Below are 24,017 nucleotides of genomic sequence, written 5' to 3'. Positions count from 1 at the left end.
CTGGAAAAATACAGTAAAGTTTAAATCAATGATATCTCATTATAATACCCCACCACAACATCATGATATGCTTCCACATATCCCATAGGGTGTTGTCCCTTTCTTTTCTGATGCAGGATTCTAGTCTTGGACCTTCATAGGCAAATTTTTAATGTCATTATACTGCAAATGTTTTCTGTTGGTGAAAGTCTGGACTGCAGGCAGAGACTCTTTTCAAGCAAAATCATGTTGTTGTGTAATGTGTTTGGTATGTTGTGTATGTGGTTTAGCATTGTCTTGTTGAAATATGTAAGGCGTTCCCTGAAAGAGACAGTATCTGAATAAGAGCATTTGTTGCTAAAAACACTTATATGGCCTTTTCAGCATTGGTGGTGCTTTTACAGATGTAGAAGCCGCCCACACAGCATTTCCCCATACTATCAGAGATGCAGGCTTTTGAACTGTCCTCTTACAACGAACAGGATGGGCCCTCTCTTTAGTTGGCAAGACGTACTGTCCATGGTTTCCAAAATGAATTTCCAATGTCAATTAATCTAAACAGTTGTCCACTTTACTCTAGACCATTTTAAATGAGCTTTGGCCCAGAAATGATAATGGAGTTTCTGGATCATTTTCATATGTGGCTTCTTTTTTGCACGTTAGAGCTTCAATGTTCATTTGTGGATTGCATGGTAAACTGTGCTCGCAGAAAGTGTTTTTTTTGTTTGTTTTGTTTTAATACAGTGTGACCAGAGGACATTCAGTTTTGACTTTCACCTTTGTTCCATGTGCACAGAGATTTCTCCTAATTCTCTGAATTGTTTGGTGATGTTATACACTTTAGATGAAGGAATCTTTAAAATTTCATGTTAAAGAACGTTTTTCTGAAATTGTTCTACAATTTTTAGATGCAATTTATTGCAGATTGATTAACTTCCAGACGTCTTTACTTCTTAAAAGCTCTTTTGATTTGCGCCAATTACTTTTCCAGCCTTTTGTTGCCCCTGTTCCAACTTTTGGAATTGTGATTGTACTTGTGAACCAACGAAGAGCAAGAAGTGCTGACTGCTGTTTACAGCCTTTCAGTTACCTGGCCACAATGCATATGGGACATCTGGAACTCTGCAAAGACTGAGATTATAAGAACTCCTTTGGACCATCATCAAATTTGGATTGTCAGGTTTTACATAAGTTATTGGGGTCCATGTTGCTCCAGCACATGCTGTCATTACAGCAAAAGAAAAAATAAGACAACAAACTTTGTAAGCAAATGTGATAATTTCCAATAAAAAATGCTATCCTCACCAGAGGTACATAGTTTTTGGATTTTACTGTGTGTCCATACCTTCTTGAGCTTCTTCAATCTCCAGCAAGATAGTCTGACAAAATATCTATTTTGTTAAGCTTCATTTTGCTTTTGTACAGGTTTAAGCCTGATGCTTACACCCCAAAAGTGGAGCACAGAAAAAGTTATTGAATACATACTCTAACAACCATGCTTCAATCACAGCCTTCATCAAATGTGAAATAAAACAAAATGTTTTAATGTTTTTTTCATTTTACAAAACATGAATGAATTACTGAATATAAAATATTTTTATTAATGTGAAGTGCATCAGTCTCTAATAACTGTTAATAAATGTGAAAATGCTATACTATCAGCTTTAAAACTTAATTGTGAAGCGTCTTATGCTGTAGATGTGCTATTATAAGCGCTTGGCTGCAGCATCCAGAAACGGTCAGCAGGGGGAACACATGCCAAGGAAAAAAGAGCAGAATTACCTCAAACAGAGAAACAGGTGTTTCAGTTCACGTTTATCTGCATTTTAAAAACTGCTAAAGAGGAAAAAAACAACAAATGTATATATTTAGTTTATTTAACAGTCCACTGAGACAAGATGAAAATATTTGGGAACAAAAGGAGCGTGTTTTTTTTTTTTTTTTTTTTTTTTTAACGTGCATAATCGGTGCAGGTAAGTTGGGCGTGGCTAACAGGGGTGTGTGAGGAAAAGGCCGGTATCAGGTAGATCAGCATTCCCATACCCACGACACGACACGAGAAGAGGCTTCGATTAACTTCAAACAAATACGTTTTTACTTTACTGAACTGCACTCTTTGGGGAGAGAAAAAGGTAAAACAAAAAAAAGTTACAAACTAAAAGTCGTCTCGGATCGTGTTGGATTCCAGGTGGATTTTGTCCTGAAGATGAACTCTGCCAGATATGAATACGACGTAAGTTTGCCGAGACCTGTTTATGTATTTACTTCTAGTTAATATCTCCTACAGTGTGTGACGATTCTCATACACGGTTGTCTGTGTAACACGGTCTGCTTTGGGGCCTTGACACAACCTGCTGCTGACATTAAGGTTTCTGTCCTGACACGTTTGCTTCATCATACATTTCTAATCTCTTTTCCTCCTCAAGCATATGAGCCTCACTCATCCGGGGCTGAATTTCACTCAGTCGTTTAAAATGGGACATTACTTATGTTTACTTGTATACTTTTTAATTTTGACCAAAGACATGGAAGTTGAGTGTTTTAAGTTTGATGTAAACATGAGTGAGTTAAAGCTTGCTCTAGTTTAAACAAAGGCTGTTTACCTAAGAAATGTAGAATAGTTTTTCAGTAGATAAGCAATTAATTCATTAAACATTTATTATTAAATTCCTGGAAATGTTACTGAATGACTTGTGCGTGTTTAACACTGAACATTTGGGTTTTATTTATTTATTGATTAAAATAAATTGTAGGTACTGTTCATTGAGGGAAACGGGTAATATCAGACTTGGTGCAATTTGCTTGCATAATATTTGATATATTGGCCTGGTATGTCTCCTGACCACTGAGGTCTACAGGTGATCTCCAAATCACTCGGTGACAACTGGAGATAAGTGGTCTTCCATTAGAAAAGGAAGGAGGGGTTATATATAGCTAATTGTTTTTATTATTATTATTACAATAAAAAGAATTATATGTTCTTTTATTAATCCCAGTTGGAAAATAAAAATATGCATTTTATCCAGATTTTATCTAGATTTATTAGAAAGCAGTGGACCACCAAAACACCTCTGTGACCAGTCTGGAGACCTGATTCCTCTAGTCCCAAGTCCACCTCACTAACCACTATGTCACCTCTCCACCAGTTATTGTTACCTTTTATCGGGAAGCCTTATTAACTTTGTGATTTTGTTTGATTAGTGAAGGGAATACTGCCCTAGAATTTCTTTATTTTTCACATTGTTACACTTTGTAACATTGTTTTTTAAAAAGTACTATATAAATAAAGTTTTTATTTGTTATTTAAGTTTACCTGTAACAGATTCCTTTATGTTTTCAGTTCAGCTTCTTGATATTTAAGGAAAAAAAGCTCAAGCACATAAGAACTATAATCTGATGCTTGTGACAGAAAATGATATTTTTCTTCTCTAAAAAACAAACAAACAAAAAAACACTTAAGGTGAAGCAGAACAAAAGTGACAAATCAAAGTTTTATTTATTTATTTATTTATTTATTATTTATTGAATTTGTTGGTCCTGACCAGCTGGAGTGGCTGATGTGGCCATGGTGCTGCAGTCCCACTAGTGCTTATCTGGTCAATTTAAAAATTGTGTTGTCATTGACATTTAGGTCAGTGTAAAGCAGACAAATGATTCTGTTTGTCATTAAGCTGTGAAAAAACTTTTGGTCACCTTATAAACCATCTAAGAAACAGTTTATGAAGCTGCTGTTCATGATCTCCAGCAGTGTGATGTGGCAGCACAGCAGCTGCCCAGTTGTCAAAATAAGATTTGGCTGATTTGTATAAATTTCATTGTTTTTTTGGGGTGAAAAAATAAAAAAATGTGATATGGGACTTTGTGTAGTGTAATATTTAAGCAGGCTTGTGTGCTAAGTGATAATGGGATGTGAAAACTGTCAGAAGCTCGCTATTCCTAACCTACAGGTCAAATTCTCCTGGAAGATGCATACATTGTGTAAATGTCAGTTCTCGTTACTTCATACTGTAAATCAGCCTAGTTCCAAACTCTGGTGCACCAGCAGAGGATGTGGGTGGAAGAGAAAAACTGACAGACAGCCAAAGGTGAACTTGTTTGTGCAAAGGGCTTCATTAATGGTTACAAGGCTTTGGTCAGCGCTGTTCGAATTCACAACCCCAACAACACTTAATTTATAGCTTCATGTAAACAGTGCTGCTCCTGAAGAAACTAAGAACAAGGAAAAGATCCAAAGAAAAGATAGTATCTCAGACACACATAAAACTATCGACATATTGTCAGAATATTTCAGCTTTCATGTTCAGAGCTGCTTGCAGTTTAAGACATTTGATACAAGAGAATAGCCAAATGTCTTATTTGACCTTCTGCTTCTGTAAATACAAAGCAGGACAAATATAGCCAATTTCCCTCTTTTCATTAAAAGGTGTTTGAGATTACTTAGGTAAATTATGATCTTTCTATCGGTGTTAATAAAACTAAAATATCGCAGTATGTGGGAGAAGTCAGTGTAAGATGCAAACTCATAAATAATGCATTATTTTCCTAGGCATGTGATCATGAATACAAATGTAGATATGTTTTGTTGTAATGTTTTGAAAGCTCTGTTTTGATATAATCTAAACCTTTTATAACACTAAGTTTTAGAAAAAGTGAAGCTGTGTAGATCTGGTTTGAAATACCTGCTGTGTCTGTAACACACTGAGAAGTCAATGATTAAAACAGGATTCACATTCCCCTTAAAAGTATTTTGCAACAACAGAAAAAAGTCATGTTCACAATTTATCACCTGCTTTCTGCTAGGACTAATTCTGTTTCTAATATGCTTTGAAAATTTGATTTGTTTTCTAGCTAAAAAGGTACTTCAAATACCATGGTGACTTAAATATGCATGGGCCCATGTGTGGTGGAACTAGATATGAATGGATGTACATTCCAGCCAAACAACTTATTAAATACACTGAGTGAAATGAACAAACATCAACATTTCATAACATTCCCTGGGTTGTGTAATCTCGAAGCTGGGGTGGATATTTTTTTCTTCTTTTTTTTTTTTTTAAATAAGTGGCTCATGAAAATGTTGTCTAAGTAGCTTTTTCCTTCTTAGCAAATATTAGATTTTTTTCCACAGACAGTGTAGTCAATCCTTGATACTGGCAATTGGAATTGTATGATTAATGTAGGGAAATTGTTCCCTGTTTATGTGGTGACTCAGCAGGGGAGTCGGTAAATAATTCTTCAGGCAAGGCCGTACCACTTTGCTTTTGTTTCTCAGCCCACATTTCAAAGGCAGTTGTGTTGACATCAAGCAACAGAAATGATTTATTATGTTAAAGTAAAATCTCTTATCCATTAAAGTACAGATTTCAATTTACACATGGACAAGCTTGGAATGAGTTTTTTCAGCTATATTAGTTTGTATTCACCTTTAGTATCATCTTATGAGGCCTTTTAACTGCAGCTGCTGTCTATGTCTAGAATATACTGGTCATGGACTGTCAGGTGTATTGTTTTTGCCCTCATTATTCCGCAGTCTTGTGCAGTGAGGAAGATGTAGTAATGACTGATTTGTTCCTCCCAGTCTTCCATCTAGTTCTGCTTTTCAAAACATGATATGCCATTAGACTTTAGCACCACTCTTTTGCCCCTCTCTGATTTACATTTCTTTCCATTAATCTGATGACAAATGCAAAGTGTGTGAGTAAGAACCAGGTTGCTCATCGTGCAGGTGAAGTAAAACATCACATTTTTCCAAAGTTGATAACAGCTATGCTTTAACTGTAGTGCAATTAAACCTTTACAAGTATTACAATGAGTGTTCAATCAGCTCAAACATGGAGTAAAGGTGTATTTTTCAGCTGCTTCCATCCAGCACTGCAGTGTTTAATTCAACTACTGCATGCACACTTATATAAATTAAAATGACAAAATGACATGTTGTGAGAAAACGGACTATATGAGGACTGTTATAAACATCACTTGATGTACCGTCTAATCCTCCATAAATGGCAAATATTGCAAACACCATCACTTTTACAGGCATGTCTGAACGAACTGTGAAGAGCATTAACACAACTGACAGATGGCTGACGTCACTTTCACAGATTGATAAAGCCATTAATGTTGTGTCTCATATCTGGAAAGGGTTTGGTCATATACAGCTTTTAGCTGGTCCTGCACCAAACAACAACACTTTTGGGCTGATGAGGGAAAAAGGAGCGTGTGGGAGTTTGTTTGTTAGCATCTTTTTTTAGTTGCATATTAGAACCTGTGTACAGGTTTTTGTGAATTTGATCACAAATGCGGAAAAAAAAAGTTATGCAAGCATCACCTCAAGTAAGCCAGCATCAGCTGAGACTAAAATGTGAGTTGTAATGGGGGGGGTCTACCTGCGTATAGTTAAAAGCAAGAAACCAGTCCACATGTTTTTAGCTACATTAGCTGCTCCTGATGAGTTTGGTTTTCATGTCTTCAGGGCTTAATGGTGGAAAAAAAAATAGGGCTGCGGTTGTTTCATATTTTAGAATGAAAAAAAAATTATAGAGGCATTGGTATACATTTATCTTTTTAACTGATGCATGACAAATGAGGCTGCTACCTATGTGAACAAATGAGGGCTGACAAAACTGGTTGCATTATGTTTACCTGCTGTTCACACCCAATTAAGACCAAGAGTTAAAGGATCAATGGTGGTTCTGCTGCTCTAAAATTGGGCAAGAACTGCTTAGCTGATCGCCTGACAGCGTCCGATTTGTTGAGTAAAAAGGCACCAATATGACTAATCATGTTGGTGATGACTCTTATTAAAGCTTAGCAAATCGTGACAGTGAGTCAACTCATGCAATACAAAGACCCTGAACCTAAATCTCTGAAATGGAATTTAGTGATTATATCAGGTTAGAATAACCACACCAACATCAAGAAAACCAGTTCGCTGTGGCTATGCAGAAAAAGCCACTACATGCTGCTGATTTGTGTTTTTTGCCGTTAAAGAAACTGGAAAGGAAAAAGTAAAAGTTCTGAAGGTGCTTAAAAAAAGACTTTTTTGTCTTTTGTAGGAGGTACATGGGAGCCTGCAGCTCCCCCACATAAACTGAAGTGGTGACAAAGGACAGAGTGAGCAACATATTTTAGGTTAACTAACAAAAATAAATATCTTGGGACTCATATTCTCTGTGTGCAATAGATTTTATCCTTAGTTATATTGGCCATGTTACTTTTGTATAAAAGACTAAAGTAAGCTTTAAACTAGTTTCAGATAGTGTGCACAGATGAATGGATCCTATTTGTTTTGCATATTAGTCACTAAAGTCATCAGACAATATGTCGTTTTGACACATCAAAATGTCAACTCTCATTTCAAACTAAAACTGAAAATGGGTTAAATGTCAGTTCATGAAGACATTATAAACTGAAACGAGGATGGTGAAATTACACAGAAACTGACAACAACAACGTACGGCTTGAGGGCGAGTTGCCACTGCTGCCTGTTTTTTTTTTTTTTTTCTTTTAACCACACCTCACAGCAGTGTTTCCTGCTTGTCAGACTGGTTAGACCATTCAGAGATACTCAGTGGCATCTGACTGTGTCGCTGTGGCTCAGGCTGATTCCTGTAATACATTAACAGTTCTACGTATCTGTGTTGTGTTTTTTTTTTTTTCTTTTAAGAATTCAGTGATGTATGACATAAAAAATGTATAGAATGAGTTCAAAATTGAAATGGTATAATGGAATATGATGAAGAGTATGTAATAGTTTTATTAGGCTGTGATCAGGGTGATTGATAGAGAGAGACCCTGTGGCACTTGCTGACCTCATATCTAATGATTCCCCTCATTCTGGTCCATGATAGGTATTACAGATTCCAATTAAAGAGCATGCGTGGAAGCCTTAGCTGGGCAGGAGTAGGCCTAAATTGCTATGAGTTATCTAGGCTCATGTAATTGAGACCCCCCCCCAACTTAAGGGGCAGCACATCTGACAAATTGATTTAATATCAAAGTGATTCTCCATCCCTAATGGCACCTAGGCTTCTTCACTCATGGGCTATAGGCACTGAATTCATTGTGTGTTGATTACTTACTGGCCTAAGCCCTTTTATTATGTCCACCCACTTGCAGGATGCACACCTTTTTAAGCATTGTACCTGTTTGCTTTATAAGGTTATTTAGTAGGTATCATGCAATTTCTGAATTCATGTAAAAAGCATGTGACCATGTCCCTATCATTATTGCTCAACAGGTTTTTGCAAACGGATGCAAGCTGCCTGCTCGGACCTGCCTTTCTTGGAAAGTAGGGCAGGGCGAGTCATATTACAGTCCAGTTATAACAGTGAAACAGTGTTCCTCAATTACACTGAGATGATTTCTTTATGTGATTTTACATAGCAACAAGTCTTTCTGCTTCAGTTTTAACAAGAATAAAAGTTGATCTAAAGTCTCAGTGTGATGATCATTAATGTATCAGCTCTGCTGTGGGAATAGCAGTTGTTTCTCTAATGTCACTTCTTAGAAAACATAGTTCCTGGATGAGCATTTAAGACATGTGTCAGCAAGTTAGTTTAAGTAAACTAGAATGATATCATTGTGCTAGTTGGATATTTAGTCTTGGAGATGAATTGAAAATCCACCCTGAACCCTTCTTCTAGTTTAGTGGAAGATGAAAGAGGGTAGAAAATTTTATTAAAGACACTCCACAGATAGAAGGTTCATAGTAATTAGTGAAAAACAATGTCCGTATTGGTCACTGAGTAAGTCCAAAACGATTGTTTAATTGTCATTTTATTTTGGCTACTTGTTACAATTAGTAAAAAAAAAAAAATTTAGAATGAAATAAGGATGCGAGGATGCTTTTGTTCAACCTGGGAATCTATTTTGAGTTTGCTTTCTTTGTTATCTACATCCAAAGCATGGTCCATTTGCTGTATATTAGCTGATTTTCTTTTGTTTTTGTTTTACATCAGAGCCACAATGGCCGCTCTGAGCGCATCGACTTCTTAACAAGCAAAGAGAAGGTACCAAAGAAGAGGAATATCGGCATCCTGATTGGCGTTCTTGTGGCGTTTCTCATCCTCGCAGCTGTCGCAGCATTCCTAATTTGGCTTTTTGTTTGTGAGTATTGACAGCTTTCCTCCAATTCATTATCAATAGGGGATACATATTTTTGTATATTCAAGCAAATTAGACATGAGGACAATGGGGGCATGTCTGTACATAAAAAAGAAAGATATTCTTGAATTCAGGTATTTTCATAGCTGGCATCTCATACTGCCAAAACAGCCACAAGATCATAAACTGTAAAGTGGATCATTTACACTTGATGTGACGGCAGAGCTCTTTGATATGTGCATACGAGTTGCGTGTTTGGACTTTATAGTTTCCCATTAGTGTTTGCCTGTTTGACAGCTCTGACGGTTCCCTTTAATAATGCAAGGGAGAAAAATGTCAGGAATCCATGGCACCGTTTTCTTGTCATTTACACACCTAGCCCCAGATAAAAGGTCCTCTGAAGTCTTGATAAACACCTTGATTCAACTGGCTGTTTTAATTGCTCTGAGAGCAAAACTGTGTTCACAGTAGGAGATTGTGACGTAGAGCTGAAGACTGCACTTCAAGGCCTGTTTAAAAAGTTTCCTCTTTCATCAGAGGCAACCATCTCATAGCATTTTGTTGATCAAACACTTGCCTCTCATCTGCTTCTGTCCTCCAAGTTAAAGATGCTGAATCAGACGGCATCACTGGAAAGCTACTCACCAAATCAGAACAGGTGTTCAGTGGACGAATGAAGCTGCAGAATGTGCCATATAACCAAAATCTGGAGAACGCCCAAAGTCAAGAATTCCAGCAATTGTCTAATAAATTGGAGGCAGTTGTGAGTATGATACCTATAGAAAGTGTCTTTCTTGTTTTGCTGCAGTATACATCACCACTGTTGACTCTTCAGAGCAGAGAACACTATGTTCACCTCTCTCGTTAAGGATTTGTTGTGAATTTTGTGTGAAAGTGCTTCTTAAATCTGTCCCTCCCAGTGCAAAGAGACTGCTTTTGGCACATTTGAGTGGGTGGAAGAAAAAAACCGCTGTGCATTCCCTTAGCAATTCCCTCAACATATTTGAGGCAGCGGAGATGTTTGTAGCACCACTTAACATGCTGATAACAAAAAGTCTTCACTCAAACCCTTCCAGCACACATTTCAGTGAAAAACATAACACATTAGTGGGGGTGTTGGGTGAGTTTGCAAAGAAAGTTGTGGACAGATGACTAAATAATAGGTGCTGACTTTTTCTAACCACATCTCCTAATGTCTTTTTAATCGACAAAGAAATGACTTACTTTCAAATTCCTTAAAACTGCTAATTTGAAATATGCTGAATATGCTGGGGCTCTACTTTTTACGACTGGAACCCAGTTTTTCCATTAACATGCAAATGAATAAATGTAAACACTGTTGCAGAAATCTTTTACGCATTCTGCTGAGTAAAAATGCTTTTTCTTCTACGCAGCTGGGGGAGCTGTACCAGACTGATCCATTTCTTGCAAAATACTACACTAAATCTACAGTCACTGCATTCAGGTATTGATAAAATCTTAAAGTCCTATAACTTTTTTTTTTTTTGTATACCTCTGAACAACCACTTTTGGTTCTTTTGAAGGCTCAATGTGAATAAAAATGTTTTATTAAGGGAAAGCTTTGTTGCACCGACATCTGAGGGTTGAAAGTTTCTAGACTGTTGCTTTTCTGACCATTTCCAATGGAGTGAAATATGACTTGCTGTGCCTTTTGGCAGTAACAGTAAATCACCTCAGTTCACTTCTCAAGTAGTAGTGCAGCACTGCACCTCATGTGAACAGAGCAGAGCCACATCTGGTCAGCATGCAAAGTGTAAACGTATTGTGCTTAGAAATAAACAACTTTAAAGATGCGCTACAGAACTTTACAATCATTATCCCTATCATCGGATAATTCGACATCCACCTTTCTTCCTAAGCTCAGCTGCAACATCACGTGGTGTCCCGGATGAAAAAGTTGTATAGTCTCTCAGCCTGGGGATGCTGGTGGGCAGCAACTGCTCCAGAAATGTGCATGATATAAATGTAGTGGTGCCATTAAACAAGTTCAGGTCAGAGGTCAGAAAGTAATGTAATGCGTCTTAGTTATTTATTATAACACATTAAGCACAATGACATATACAAAGCTGTACATTTGTATATGTTATTATTAAATTTGTACACATTATATACATGCTTATACTTGAGTCCTTGTGAGAAAAGGTATTTGACAGAGTTCCAGAGAACAGGATTGAAGCAACCATGAACAGATTTAAAACCTATTTTTTCATTTGCTAAGGAAACATTTACTTGATAATCTTCAGGGTATGCTAGTGTAAGAGAGAGCCAAGACATTCATCATTGTTGAAATTATAAGCATTTTAAAATGAATTCTTTGTTCTACTTGTGGATGTTGAAAGGTTAATATCACATCCTTATTTTTTAGTCAGTATATCTGAATGCAACCGTTTTGAGTAAGCATGCATCTCTATGTTGTCTTGTTCCCATGTTTGAATATCCTTAAAACTCTTATTTAAAAATGAGCTACATAAAAAAAATACTATTAAAAGAGTCTCTGTTTTGTCCAGGATTTATAATATTTGACATCTCTAAATACCATATTTGATCATTTACAGGGTTAAAGTGATTGTAACTGTGTCATCACTATACGTTGTGTTGTCTAATAAGAGATTTATTTATATAAATCAAACAACAGAGGGCCATTAATGGAACTTTGATGGACCTTATATACAATATTAACAAGATGGCAGGCTTTTATTCAAGTTAATTCCCAAGTGATTTGGAATAATCTAAACATGTCCCACTGATATTTGCTTCCTCTTAAATACTTAAAGCTTTTTAGTGAAAGGTTTATGTATGTATTTATATCCATTTATTGTCTCTGCTTATACCAGCGAAGGTGTGATGGCCTATTACTGGTCCCAGTTTGACATTCCACCCAGTGACTTGGAGATCGTGCCAGAGTTCTCAGAAGAGCGGATATTGGATGCACTGGAAGGTGGCATTAAGGATCAGCGCATGAGGTTTAGCAGCAGTGGTATCCAAATCACTGAGGTCACTGCCTCACGTAGGTACCAGCAAGACCAGGTGGATGGATGGGGGGGGGGTCATACTGAGGGGGGAAAAGGGTGGGCAATACTGGATATTGCTACAGCTGATTCCAGTATGACATGCAGCAATCAGCATTGTGACTAGATCTGAATAACATTCTTGTCATGTTCTATCAGCGTTGCTTTTCGGTTTGCTTTCTCTTCATATTATAGTTGCTCGCTCTGAGTTGTGCTGATAAGATGATAACAGATAAGCCAGACCTCTCAGCTTGTGCTGCATCTGAGATTGCACATTTTATGCTGTTTGGATCCTCTAATGATATTAACTGGGTCCTGGCCTGCCTTGAGACAGCCATTTTTCTTCCTTCTGTCTTCTCAGCATTCGCATTGCATTTGTCGACATCCTGGCCACCGGCCAAGCGCTCACCCTGTGACTCAGTGGTTTTGGTCCTCTTTAAAATGATTTCTGTGGGTATGATTTGATGTTGCTGTCCCAGATAGTTAGACAGAGATGTATGAGTTGCTGCTGTAGGGCAAGGTGAGATGGAGCAGAAAGAGCTACACACCATCACCAGTTCTCTTAACCGCAGGGAAATGGAACAGAAAATGTGCAGCCCCAATATTTTAGGCTCATGCATCAAATTCTATCAGCCTCCCAACTTTTGTGACCCACTCTTACCTTTCCTCCCGTTTTCCTGTCTCCCCATCCCCATGTCTGCCACCAGTCACAGATGCTCGCATGGCCAGGGACCCCAGAGATGGTGAGTACAGTATGTCCCATTTCAATCACTCGCAGCTATCATTTTCCAGCTGGCTAGATACTCACTTTCCAGCCTGTAATGAATGACTGGCCTGACCTGTACTGTACATGTGCTGCTCTTGTCAGAGATTAAGAGCCCAGGTTTAGGCCAGGATGTTTTTGCTTTGTTTTTTTTGACACTCCCTGGTGATTTATTACCATGAATTAAATTACATGGCATTACTGTTGTAGTTATAGCTTTGTTACAAACAACTATAGCAGGAAAGATGGAAGAGCTCATGTTTTATTTGTAAAGCGATAACATTTCTTTGTGTAAATCAACTTGTTGAAACAATCTTTACATGAAAAAGCTTTTAAAGAAAAACAGACCACCTTAGAGGTCAGACCAACTATTGGCTACAGATTTACCCATTCTTCATGTTTCTTATAATCAGTGTTGTTGTTGTTCTCAGAAGACTGTTTCTACACCCTGGAAGCTGTTGAGAAGGCGGAAACATTTACATCCCCGGGATACCCTCAGCACTATCCCTCAAAGTCTCGGTGTCAGTGGCAAATCCGAGCCTCAGAGGAGGACACAATATCTGTCAGTTTTCCCTATTTCAACATTGAAGATGACTGCTCCAATGATTTTGTCTCCACCTTTGACTCTTTGAGTCCTGACTATTCTCGGGCCATCACAAAGTAAGTAGGGCTGGGAATATCCAGATGGCTTGATAACCATGTGGGTCCTCTTTTAAAAAGGGCCATGGTAAACATAGCCCTTTTCAAATGAAAGTGTTCATGTGTGGATGAGATTCTTTCTATTATTCACTAGCTGCATTTTCTGCAACATCTACTGCACTAATGCTAACAACATGAGGCTTAAGTAAGTTGACTCATTGTTCCCCAGTACATGAAATTGTGACAGACATAACATTCTCATTTTTGTCTTAAACCTTCATAGCAGGTTTTGTTTGATAGGCTTCAACCAACATTTATTCTGCCTGGGAGATTAGAGAGAGATTCCCAGACGACAACAAAAAGGAATCACTTTGTATTAGACTGAAATGTTGCAAAGGGATTCTGGAATAAGAGCTGTTTTTATGTGGGAGGAACATATTGCAATTCATTTTATCGGATTTATGATTACAACTTAGTTTTTCCTTTTGCCTCTGAAGCCTTTAGCGCTGTGTCCCTTTTATTGTCAGCTTTTGAGACCTTAGTGAGATTGAGTTGGCTCAAAAAGACCTCTAATTTCAGATCTATGAAAGGTGCCAACCTGAGTCTGACTATGCCACTGTGTGTAATTGCCCTGTGTCTGTGGGGGATGGGTTATTTTACTGTTACTGCAAGCTCCTGAATGCAACATCAATTGTAGCTGTGGGCAATTTTAAACTCAGAAATCATTGCCAAACAAATATGTTACCAAGTGATGCATAAGATTTTTTTATAATGCTATTGAGCGATCAGCTTTATCCAAGGTGACATGGGGTTTATGAGAGCCATAATATAATACTCTATAATGACATTATTCTGCTGGAGGTAGAAGTATTGCTGCTCTTGCAGCGTCATTCACACCTTCATGGCTCTGCCGCCAGCAGTGCTGAAACTTTCTTTTTTGTTAATGTACTTAATGTTTGACTTTGAATTTCCTTCTGAGCAATTTCTAGTTACTGCTGGCACTTCTTTTTATTTATTGCTTTTCTACTCACAGCATATCCATTGATTTCCTCTCAAATGTGGAATATTTCCAGTTTTTTCCTGTTATGTCAGTTTGGTTTGATTGAGGACTTTGTTGCTCCCGACTTAACAGTCACAGCTGTGTTTGAGTTTCCTCAATGGTGTACATCCTAAGGAAGATTAAACTCCATTTTATTAATGCAACAAACATTTAATGGCTGTGACAACATTTTTTGTTTGCTTCAGTTAATTTGGGACACCTTTTCTTGATTCCATAACAGTTCCTGACATGTTTTCCCTTTTTCTTGACTGTTCATAATAGGAAATGTGGTCAAAGGCTTCCCTCCAATCCTCTGGAGGTGGTGTCATCTGGCAACATCATGCTGATTACCTTTATTACTGACGCTAAGGTTCAGAAACCTGGCTTTGAAGCCAGTTATAGATCCATCCCAAAGACTAAAGGTAATAAATACTGTCCATAGTACCCCATCCTATATCTATTTGTCTAGATTATTTTAGTTTTGCTTGTACTTCAGTCTATTTCTAATGATAATATGCTACATACTAATGTAAAATTTTCAAATATCCCTTTCAGTCCAAACATGTGGTGGTATCCTTTCTGGAAATAATGGAAGTTTTACTTCACCACTTCACCCCAGCTTCTATCCACCTTCCACAGACTGCAAATGGACCATCCAGGTTTGCAACACTTCTCTCCCTCCCTCCCTGCCTCTGCTTTGGCCCCTTCACCCACCCACCACCTCCTCCTCCACCACCCTTAGCCTGCCACCAGAGTAATGCTGAGACAGCACTATAGAAGCCAAACTGTTCAGTACCTCTTCTATCTTCATCTGTCAGACTGCTGCAGCTCTAGCTCTGCAGTGTTTTGTGTGTGGGTTTTGTTTGTTTGTGTGGGTGTGTGTGTGTGTAGTGTGGTGGGTGCATGTGCACACCCACAGCCTGTTGAATCTTGCTTATAAACATGTACATGACATATGTGTTTTTGTGTGTATGGGTATGCTACCTGTCCTTCTGTGCTACACTGTAGGTCAGTCAAGGGAAAGAGGTACGGGTGAACTTTAAGCTATTCCTCATTAAGGAGCCAGGTGTGGACGTCCGTGTGTGTCACAAAGACTATGTGGAAATTATGGGAACCAAGTAAGACTTGATTTCCTTGTCTGTGACTGTATGCCAGTGGAAGGTATTATTTAAAAAATGAGCATGAAGCATAAAATTATAAACCCAAGACAGCTAGGGGGCATCTGGAAGAATGTATTTTTCATAATGTAAAAAGAATGTAAAAAAGACAATTTAAGTGTTTTGTATATTTATTTATTTTATAAAACTTGCAGATTTTGGTGGTTGAATTATTTTATTTCTTTTGAGACTTGGGTATACCTGTTTTACTTAAGCTCAGCTGTATTCCCCAAGTTAGTCTTTAAACTAACTGAAGTAATCAGTTTTAGTTATTACTTAATTTTTAATTTAAAATTTTGCTTTATCTTGCTTTAAACATTGGTCTTTTATCCCAGGTACTGTGGAGAAGTGTCCTCTTTGTCTTTGACCAGTAGCACCAACGTCCTAGATGTGTCCTTTCATTCTGATAAGTCCTACACTGACAAAGGCTTCATTGCAGAGTACACCGCCTATGATCCAGCTAACCGTGAGTTAAATCCTGTTTCATTCAGATGAGTACAACAATTTGCGAGACGGTGAAATGTTACAGCATGACAGTGACACTCTTAGTGTGCTATTATAGAGTACGCGAGGGAGTAACTGTGTCATCTGAAAGACAGAAAGATGTTAGCTGACTGACAGTCAAATAGCTGTTTTGTTATATAGGCTTGGAAACTGCAGCAGTGAAGTTCAAGAACAAGACTAATCAGCAGAGAGCTTGTTTATAGGGTCCATTTTATTTGCGCCTGTCAGACAGGAGCACATCACTTTTAATACCCCCTGCTCTGTATGTCATCTCCTAGTTTGACCAAAATGGATTTATAATTGCTCCGATTGGCAAGTTGATGGATGTTGTAACCACACTGTCATTCTCTCTTGCTCAATTTGTCATTACTGCCTTTATGTCCTTTTTTCCTCTGTCCCCTTTCTTTTTTTTCTGTCTTTTCTGAGCAGCTTGCCCTGACATGTTTGCTTGTAAAACTGGCATTTGCATCGCAAATTCACTGAAGTGCGACGGCTGGAACGACTGCGGCGATATGAGCGATGAGAAGCAGTGCCGTAAGTTCCCCCTTGACCCTTCTCGTCTAATGTCCTGCGCTCTCATCTGATAAAATAACAGTTTGTCATTCAGAAAAAATCCCTTTCTTGCTGAGAGTTAGATGCCTGTTAAACATAGGCATTAGTCCGTTACCTTAGCTCAGCAAAACGACTGACAACAGGCGAAAACACTTAACTCATATCTGTCTAGCGATAACAAAATCTGACGACTATAAAAATGTTGTGTCATGTTGTGTTTTTATGAGTAAGATCAAATCTTATAGTTATTGTAGGGGTGTAGAAAATAACTCAAAAGCACAAGAAATGGTACACAACTCATCACAACATATTATTTAGATTAGCGATTCAGAACGTTGTAAGTAGTGATCTGGGCAGCAAGGCAGATTTAGTCACTATGAGACAAAGCTTCCAGTTTTTCAGTCTAGCTTGATATGCTGTGTGATGAATCTACGAGGAACCAAAAAACAAACAAAAAAAAAACAAAACAAAACAACAAAATCCCTTATTTGTTCATGTTATTTGTGTCGCTTCAGAATGTGATAAGGATCAGTTTTCCTGCAGTAATGGTTTGTGCAAACCAAAGCTCTGGGTGTGTGATCGTAACAACGACTGCGGAGATGGAAGCGATGAGAAACTATGCAGTAAGTGTTCCCATCTCTTAAAGCACTGCTTAGAGTATCCAAAACCTATTTAATGCTATGCTAATTGGGCTAACATTAAAGGGATATCACTGCTAATGCTACGGTCACTGACCCCTGGGCTGTGTACAGTGATCATTTTCATCAGTAATGGAGTTTGTTTGAAGCAGTGCCCAAGATGCTCGGCCTCCATCCAGATGCTTAATCATATATAATACATGCAAGAAGAATGAAGCCTGATGCTAATGTCTATGAGTGGTGTGATGCTAATGTCTCTCTTAAGTATATTCGATTGTCTTCATGCTCAGGTTATATTTTTTAATTAAACGTCTTGATCAACATATTTTTCTGCCTCTAGGTTGTGAGCCAAATGAGTGGCGCTGTGGGAATGGGGTTTGCTTGCCCCAGGATGTTGTGTGCAACAATAAAATGGACTGTGAAGATGGAAGTGATGAGGCCTCATGTAAATCCTGTAAGTGGAAGAGGTTTTTCATAACTAGTTGCCCACTTACCCACCCCACCCCCCCGACAAAAACTGACACAAGCACAACTTTAACAGATATAACCAAATAAAAACAACTACAACTACAAAAAAAAAATAGTAATTTTGAAGCATCTCTCACAAATCAGTAAGTAATTAACCTTCACCCACACCTCGGTGTATTTGTTGGTTTAACAAAGATTTTGCCCTCCAGACTCCAATTTTAATTCAAATGATTTTTCTTTGGCCGGTTTTTGTCTCTGTTTTTTCAAATCCTACTACCCTCCACTTTTACTCTTCATCATTTTCCTTCTCATTCATTCCCAGTCACAGAGGGCAAGATTGCATTTCCTTTTTATTCTCACTTCTGTGAATAAAGAAGGATATTAGGCCTTAATCCCAATCAATACACCCAATCAATGCAATCTGCTCCTCAATCACTGTACATTGTGCATTTTAGCCTCACTTTGAAGCCTTGCTGATTGCATAGAATTTTACTGGTTAAATACTGTCATGCGAACAAGAACAACCTTCTTTATTTTTAAGGTTTTTAGATAAAAAATCATCTGGTTCTTACATGATCATAAAATTAGGTAAATACAACCTCAGATGAACAACGATGCATTAATTATTAGACTGTTTCATTATTCATTTAACAAAAACTAAGCCAAAATACAGATGCAAATAGTGCATAGTACCATATAAGCAAATGCATATCAGTACTAAAACACCTCAAACCAAGTGTTAGGTTAGGCATGGTGGTGGAGGGGTGATGATTTGGGCTTGTTTTGCAATCACTGGACCCAGACATCTTACAGTCATTAACTGACCATTAATTCTTCTGTAGATGGAAGTCTGGATGAAACTGAGTCATGCAACAGGATGGTGATCCTAAACACAGCAGCAAATTTACAACAGGATGTCCAAAACTGAAAAGAATCAATGTGTTTTATTCAGCCTGTCACTGTCCAGAACCCAACCTCGTTAGAAGGCTTTGGCAATTTGTCATGATAGCTGGGCATAAATGAATGCTGTAAACTTCAGTTGAACTAAAATAGGCTAAAACGTTTCCACAACAAAATGATTGATGAAGATACAGAGAAAATGATAAATTCGGGTCATTGCTGCTAAAACTGGTTCTACAAGCTACTAGTCGTTTCTTTTCTTTTATATATATAAACCCATTGCTTTGGCATTTTGGCTTTGATTTTGTTATATAAATGATATGATAGTGATGTGTGATGAGCTGTTTTTCCCATTTTAAGACCTTGCAAGGACTGGATGACTTTTTAATAAAGTCCTTATATATAAAACACATAAGTTTTCACAACTTATTTGCTTTGTTTTTAACTCCATGACCCTTCTCCACTCTACTTCAGCTCCAGGTATGTGCTCCGACTTCAGCTTTGTATGTAGTAACAAAGAATGTGTCAACAAGGTGAATGCCGAATGTGACCGAGTCAACGACTGTTCCGATAACTCGGATGAGGCTAATTGTGGTGAGTAATGTCTTAATACCTTTCTTCCTTACAAAAATTTTGCTTTTTTTTCCTAAATAGCTGAAAGTGGATCTAATTTAGTCAATGTCATTCAAACTAGATTACAGAAGCTAGGTTGAGCTGTGTGAAAAGAGCCTCAGGCCTCAACTGCTTATTTATTTCATTCTCGCTTTGAAAGTGGCTGTTGCTATCTCTGAAGTTGTTTTCCCGAATCATTTAAGCTTCAGGGTGTATCTGCTTTAAAAAAAAAAGATGATATGCCACTATGTTTTTCAAATTGTATTCACTACCAAGATTGAACGTATGGCTGTAATGTCATTTAAGATTTTTCTCTGTTGTCTCTTACCTTGCATTTTCATTTCAGTACCCCCTCCTTAATTAATTTTCCGTTAAATTACAGATTGTGGTACTAGGCCATACAAGCTGAATCGCATTGTAGGAGGGCAGAATGCTGAGCTTGGAGAGTGGCCCTGGCAGGTCAGCCTTCACTTCATGACTAAAGGGCATGTTTGCGGTGCCTCAGTTATCTCTAAGACGTGGCTCCTTTCCGCCGCCCACTGCTTTGTCTCCATCACCTCTCCACAGTGAGTTACAGATGCCTGCCACTTCCAGACATGTTAAAGACTTTTCTGTGTATTTCATTGGGTTTCTATTTTTAAATTTATTTATTTTGGTTCTAGTATTGAACAGTTTCATGTTTACTTGGTATACAAACTTAGAAACCTGCACAACAAAATAGGACTGTATATACATGCATTCACATTTCCTAAAAAAAAAAAAAATCACCCTGCATACAAATTTAAGGAAAGAAGCAAAAGACCTCTGCGATGCTGAGGGTTAATATTCCTCTCATCCTGTGTTTATCAGAGTGCCCTGTTGGTGGTGCACTAACCATGCTGTTCAACCTGAGCTCCTTTTATCATGATTAAGCAGGAAGTCGTCTTCACAAATTTAGTTAGTGTGTAAAATGTTTAATTGTCTCCAAAGGCATATGTAGTAAATAGATAGTTGATTAGCAGAAATATTTCTGCATATTTTTTTTAAATAATCATGAAAATTTGATCCAGCCTCATGCAATGTTGCCCCCCCTCCCCCACGCCTTCGCTAATTTTCATGGAATTCTTGAGACTGGAAATGCTAAGATTTGATGCTCGTGACTCTTTTAAGTTTATGTCAGCACTACTAAATTTCCTTCCAAAGCACGTTCAAACGGACAGTAAGCTGATGTTTGAACCGGTTTTGTAGAAATACAAGCACAGTGCCACTGGACTGTTTCATCTCTGGTGGAAACTATTGTTGCTCCCAATTTGACATTTTCCACCATTGTACTCCATTTTTCTGCTTGAAGAGTCTTTAGACTTGGTGATGTTTGGTTTACGCTTCCACATTTTTTGAGAGTTATTGTATCCAAGAACTCTAACAAGAACTCTTTTATTTCCTGCAATCCCATAAAATGCACAAGCACTCATCGACATGACGTGTATTACAGTGGAGTTTGATGTACTTCATCCTCATTGCTATTCTAATAATCTGTTATGATTTTGTACCTGTGTAACAATAATTTTGATGGTGTCTGGGCAGTGAAAAATTTATGCACTTGTCATCTTGAGCCTAGATTGGGAACCACTAATGAATCTTATTATTCATGCCCGTCCCCTCCAGGAACCATGTTGCATCAAACTGGCAAACCTACAGTGGCATGCAGGACCAGATAAAGATGGATGGTGTTCTACGTAAAGTTAAGAGGATAGTTCCTCACCCGGATTACAAGGAAGACACCAGTGACTACGATATTGCGCTGCTTGAGCTGAGTGTGCCTTTGGAGTACACCAACACCATCCAACCCATCTGCCTACCCTCTTCCTCCCACGTCTTCCCCGCAGGCATGTCCTGCTGGATCACAGGCTGGGGTGTACTCCGAGAAGGAGGTATTTGGCACAAATTCTGGCAACTAGTCAGTTAAAATAAATAAATAAATAAAAAAAACCTGCAACTAACTGTATGTATTATAACAGCTTTAAGTATCTGTACTGTTATTCTTCAATTATGGGTGATCCACATTACCAATATGTTGTTCCTTGTAGCCTATCCAACTCATCTGAATTAAGACACCCTACTCCTCCCCCTTCCTTCTCACACTGATCTATTCATCTATGTCCTTCATCTTATTCCTCTGCCTGCCAGTTTCTTCCATTCATCTCCTTCTCATTTCATCTCATCTTCTTCCTCTGCTTTAATGTCCCTCCCATTTTTTAAATCTCTTCCATCATGACATACTTCTCCACCATTCCATCCTGCCTCCTTTTTCTCTCATCTTTTTCTAATCTGTCCTTTTCACTTAAGCCGTCATCTATATCCATAAATCAACACAGGCATCAGCTCTCTTGGGAAGTCTTTTAAACCTTCATTAGCTAACACTAATCTAGCCCATTTACACCTTTAATGTTGGAGATGAACACAGACGTAACGTGGAAGAGGACTGACCCCTTTGTCCTGCTCTTGCAGGTCAAACTGCACAGATCCTTCAGAAGGCATTAGTGAAAATCATCAATGACACTGTGTGCGACGCAGTCACCAACAACCAAGTCACTTCCAGGATGCTCTGCAGTGGATTCTTGGCTGGAGGAGTTGACGCATGCCAGGTGAGATTGTGCCAAGAATAGAAAAGAATAACAATGGGCCGGTTTTCCCACTCCTGTAATAATCGTGCTCTCGCATCCAAACCCAAACTAATGTCCCTTTTCTCCTTATCATGCTTACCAGGGAGACTCCGGAGGTCCCCTGGCATGTTTCGAAGAGAGTGGGAAGTGGTTCCAGGCCGGCATAGTGAGCTGGGGCGAGGGCTGTGCTCGTCGGAACAAGCCCGGTGTCTACTCACGCGTCACCAAGCTTAGAGACTGGATCAAAAAGGAGTCAGGGATTTGATGATGATGTGAGGAGCAGGGAGGGATGCAGAGTGGGGAACATCAGAGAGCTAAAAATAATGGAGGCGGAACATTTTAGTCTGATTTGGGACAAGTCTCTCGGAGATTTATTCATTTAGCAGCAGGCTGAGGATGCTGTTGCATGGGACCCAGCTTCTCACATGAATGACTTTATGAACTATATCTGGTTGCCAGTCCCCTCAGGAGCTCCTTCAATCCACACTTTCACACACTTACACTACATTGTATTTCTTTTTGTAAAGTTTTTAGACTTTTGTTGCCATATTGTTTCATGCCTCCATGAGTTTTAAATTTAAATTTCAGATATAGATTCAGAACATTTTTACAGAGCTTTTAAAAGTGATTTAATGTTTGTTTTTAAGATTTACTGTCTTCTTTATCTAAACTGGTTTAAAGCTTTCAGCTTTTTACTAGAGTGAACATTCCTGTTACTTAAGGGCTCAGGCAGTAATTGCCTATAAATTTAGGGATTATTTGACAAATACTAAAGTGAAGGGGAGAAAAAAACAAAAAAGAGCCAATGCAATATTCACATTGAAGCATTTTAATATCATGCTATATGCATGAAAACCAGAAGCTGCCTGCAAGGTAAAAAGTGCATAAATCAATATAAAAGCCTGCCGTTTGTTTTGGAAAACAACCAGCAGTAAATTTAACAGATTTGTAATCGTTGAACTAAAATAAGTAAAAGTACCAGTGTGTTCCTTGAAAATTGACACTTGAGTGATTCCTGAGTTTAGCAGGCATCTCAGATAATTATTTCTCTTCTATATTTCCATGTACTTACTGGACTTGCTAGAATGGGTGGGCGGAGGATGACTACTGGGTACAAGTCTCAATTTAAACTCGGGAGGATTTGTGTCTTCAGACACCTGAGAGACAAAGTCAATCACTGGTTATTCTTATTCTTATACTTTTTTTTTTTTTTTTTACTCACACCCCATTAATAAACCCAACAAATTTCACTTGATGGCTTCTATGACACTATTTGTCAAACTTTAAAACTGTGTCTCCCTGAATTGCATATTAAAGACTTGCATAAATATTTATTGAAGGGTGGAAGATTAGGAAGAAATTATTGAGATTATCCATCAGGTTGCCTATTTAAGTAGTTATGTCATGACTTTTAAACTATGCAAGTGTAAATTTGTATTAAGTAACCATTGGAGAGGCCACATCTTTTAGAAGATATTTTACTGATGCATACTGTGATTTGGATTTTAAACTTTCTCTGTCTCTCTTTGTGTATGCGTTTTTATCTGTTTTTTTTTTTTTACATTGGAGTCATGGTAATAAACATCTTTTCTCTGATTACACAGTGCTTAATTGTATTACCTGTTCCATTTGTCTTTGATCGGGTCTTGTTTTGTATTATGTTGTGCATTATAAATGCATGTCTTGGGAGATCTTGTCCCCTCTCACAGTAGAATTGTAATGAGTATGTACTTCTCCTCCCTGTTGTGAGCAGCGTGCTTACCTGGGGAACAACAGTGACAAGACGATCTCATATTGTCAAATAATACCTTCCTTTTGTCACAGCTCTATCTTATTACCCTACCAAATGGGTATGTTGACTTCAGGAGGTGGATACACATACAGTGGGGGTTCTACTGTCTCATCTGTCTTCATTAAAAGCAGAGTATCACTCGGGGAATAGGAAAATCAACATAGACAATGCTGCTAATTTATGTATCCATCACTTTTG

The 24,017-nt window shown here is 38.1% G+C and overlaps 1 protein-coding gene across 2 annotated transcripts; it reads left to right on the top strand.

The window, feature by feature from the left end:
- The first annotated feature begins 1,698 nt into the window (after positions 1–1,698).
- zmp:0000001114 (suppressor of tumorigenicity 14 protein homolog) lies at positions 1,699–23,623 on the top strand. 2 transcript variants are annotated; one of them, XM_041987229.1, is made up of 20 exons: positions 1,699–1,778; positions 1,953–2,212; positions 8,940–9,087; positions 9,687–9,847; positions 10,479–10,549; positions 11,940–12,112; positions 12,821–12,856; positions 13,311–13,536; positions 14,837–14,976; positions 15,110–15,213; positions 15,563–15,672; positions 16,047–16,177; positions 16,645–16,749; positions 17,283–17,390; positions 17,746–17,859; positions 19,248–19,367; positions 19,768–19,951; positions 21,030–21,295; positions 21,873–22,009; positions 22,131–23,623. In XM_041987229.1, the coding sequence occupies exons 2-20, from the start codon at positions 2,186–2,188 to the stop codon at positions 22,290–22,292; spliced, it is 2,523 nt and encodes an 840-aa protein (XP_041843163.1). In that variant the 5' UTR covers positions 1,699–1,778; positions 1,953–2,185; the 3' UTR covers positions 22,293–23,623. The 2 variants fall into 2 exon arrangements, with proteins under 2 accessions (XP_041843163.1, XP_041843162.1); XM_041987228.1 differs by having other exon boundaries at positions 1,700–1,778; positions 13,308–13,536.
- The last annotated feature ends 394 nt before the right edge of the window (positions 23,624–24,017 follow it).

Source organism: Melanotaenia boesemani, chromosome 6 (genome assembly GCF_017639745.1).
Source record: "Melanotaenia boesemani isolate fMelBoe1 chromosome 6, fMelBoe1.pri, whole genome shotgun sequence".
NCBI classification, from domain to species: Eukaryota; Metazoa; Chordata; class Actinopteri; order Atheriniformes; family Melanotaeniidae; genus Melanotaenia; species Melanotaenia boesemani.
Note: the sequence above shows the minus strand (reverse complement) of the source record. Positions and strands in the feature narration are given on the sequence as shown.

What these genes read in the sequence shown, in the direction of transcription:
- zmp:0000001114 (XM_041987228.1), top strand. Translation starts at nt 2,186, where the DNA reads ATGAACTCTGCCAGATATGAATACGAC. An exon ending in CGCCTATGATCCAGCTAACC is followed by an intron (nt 16,178 to 16,644) that starts GTGAGTTAAATC and finishes TTTTCTGAGCAG; the next exon opens with CTTGCCCTGACATGTTTGCT. An exon ending in GGGTGTACTCCGAGAAGGAG is followed by an intron (nt 21,296 to 21,872) that starts GTATTTGGCACA and finishes CTGCTCTTGCAG; the next exon opens with GTCAAACTGCACAGATCCTT.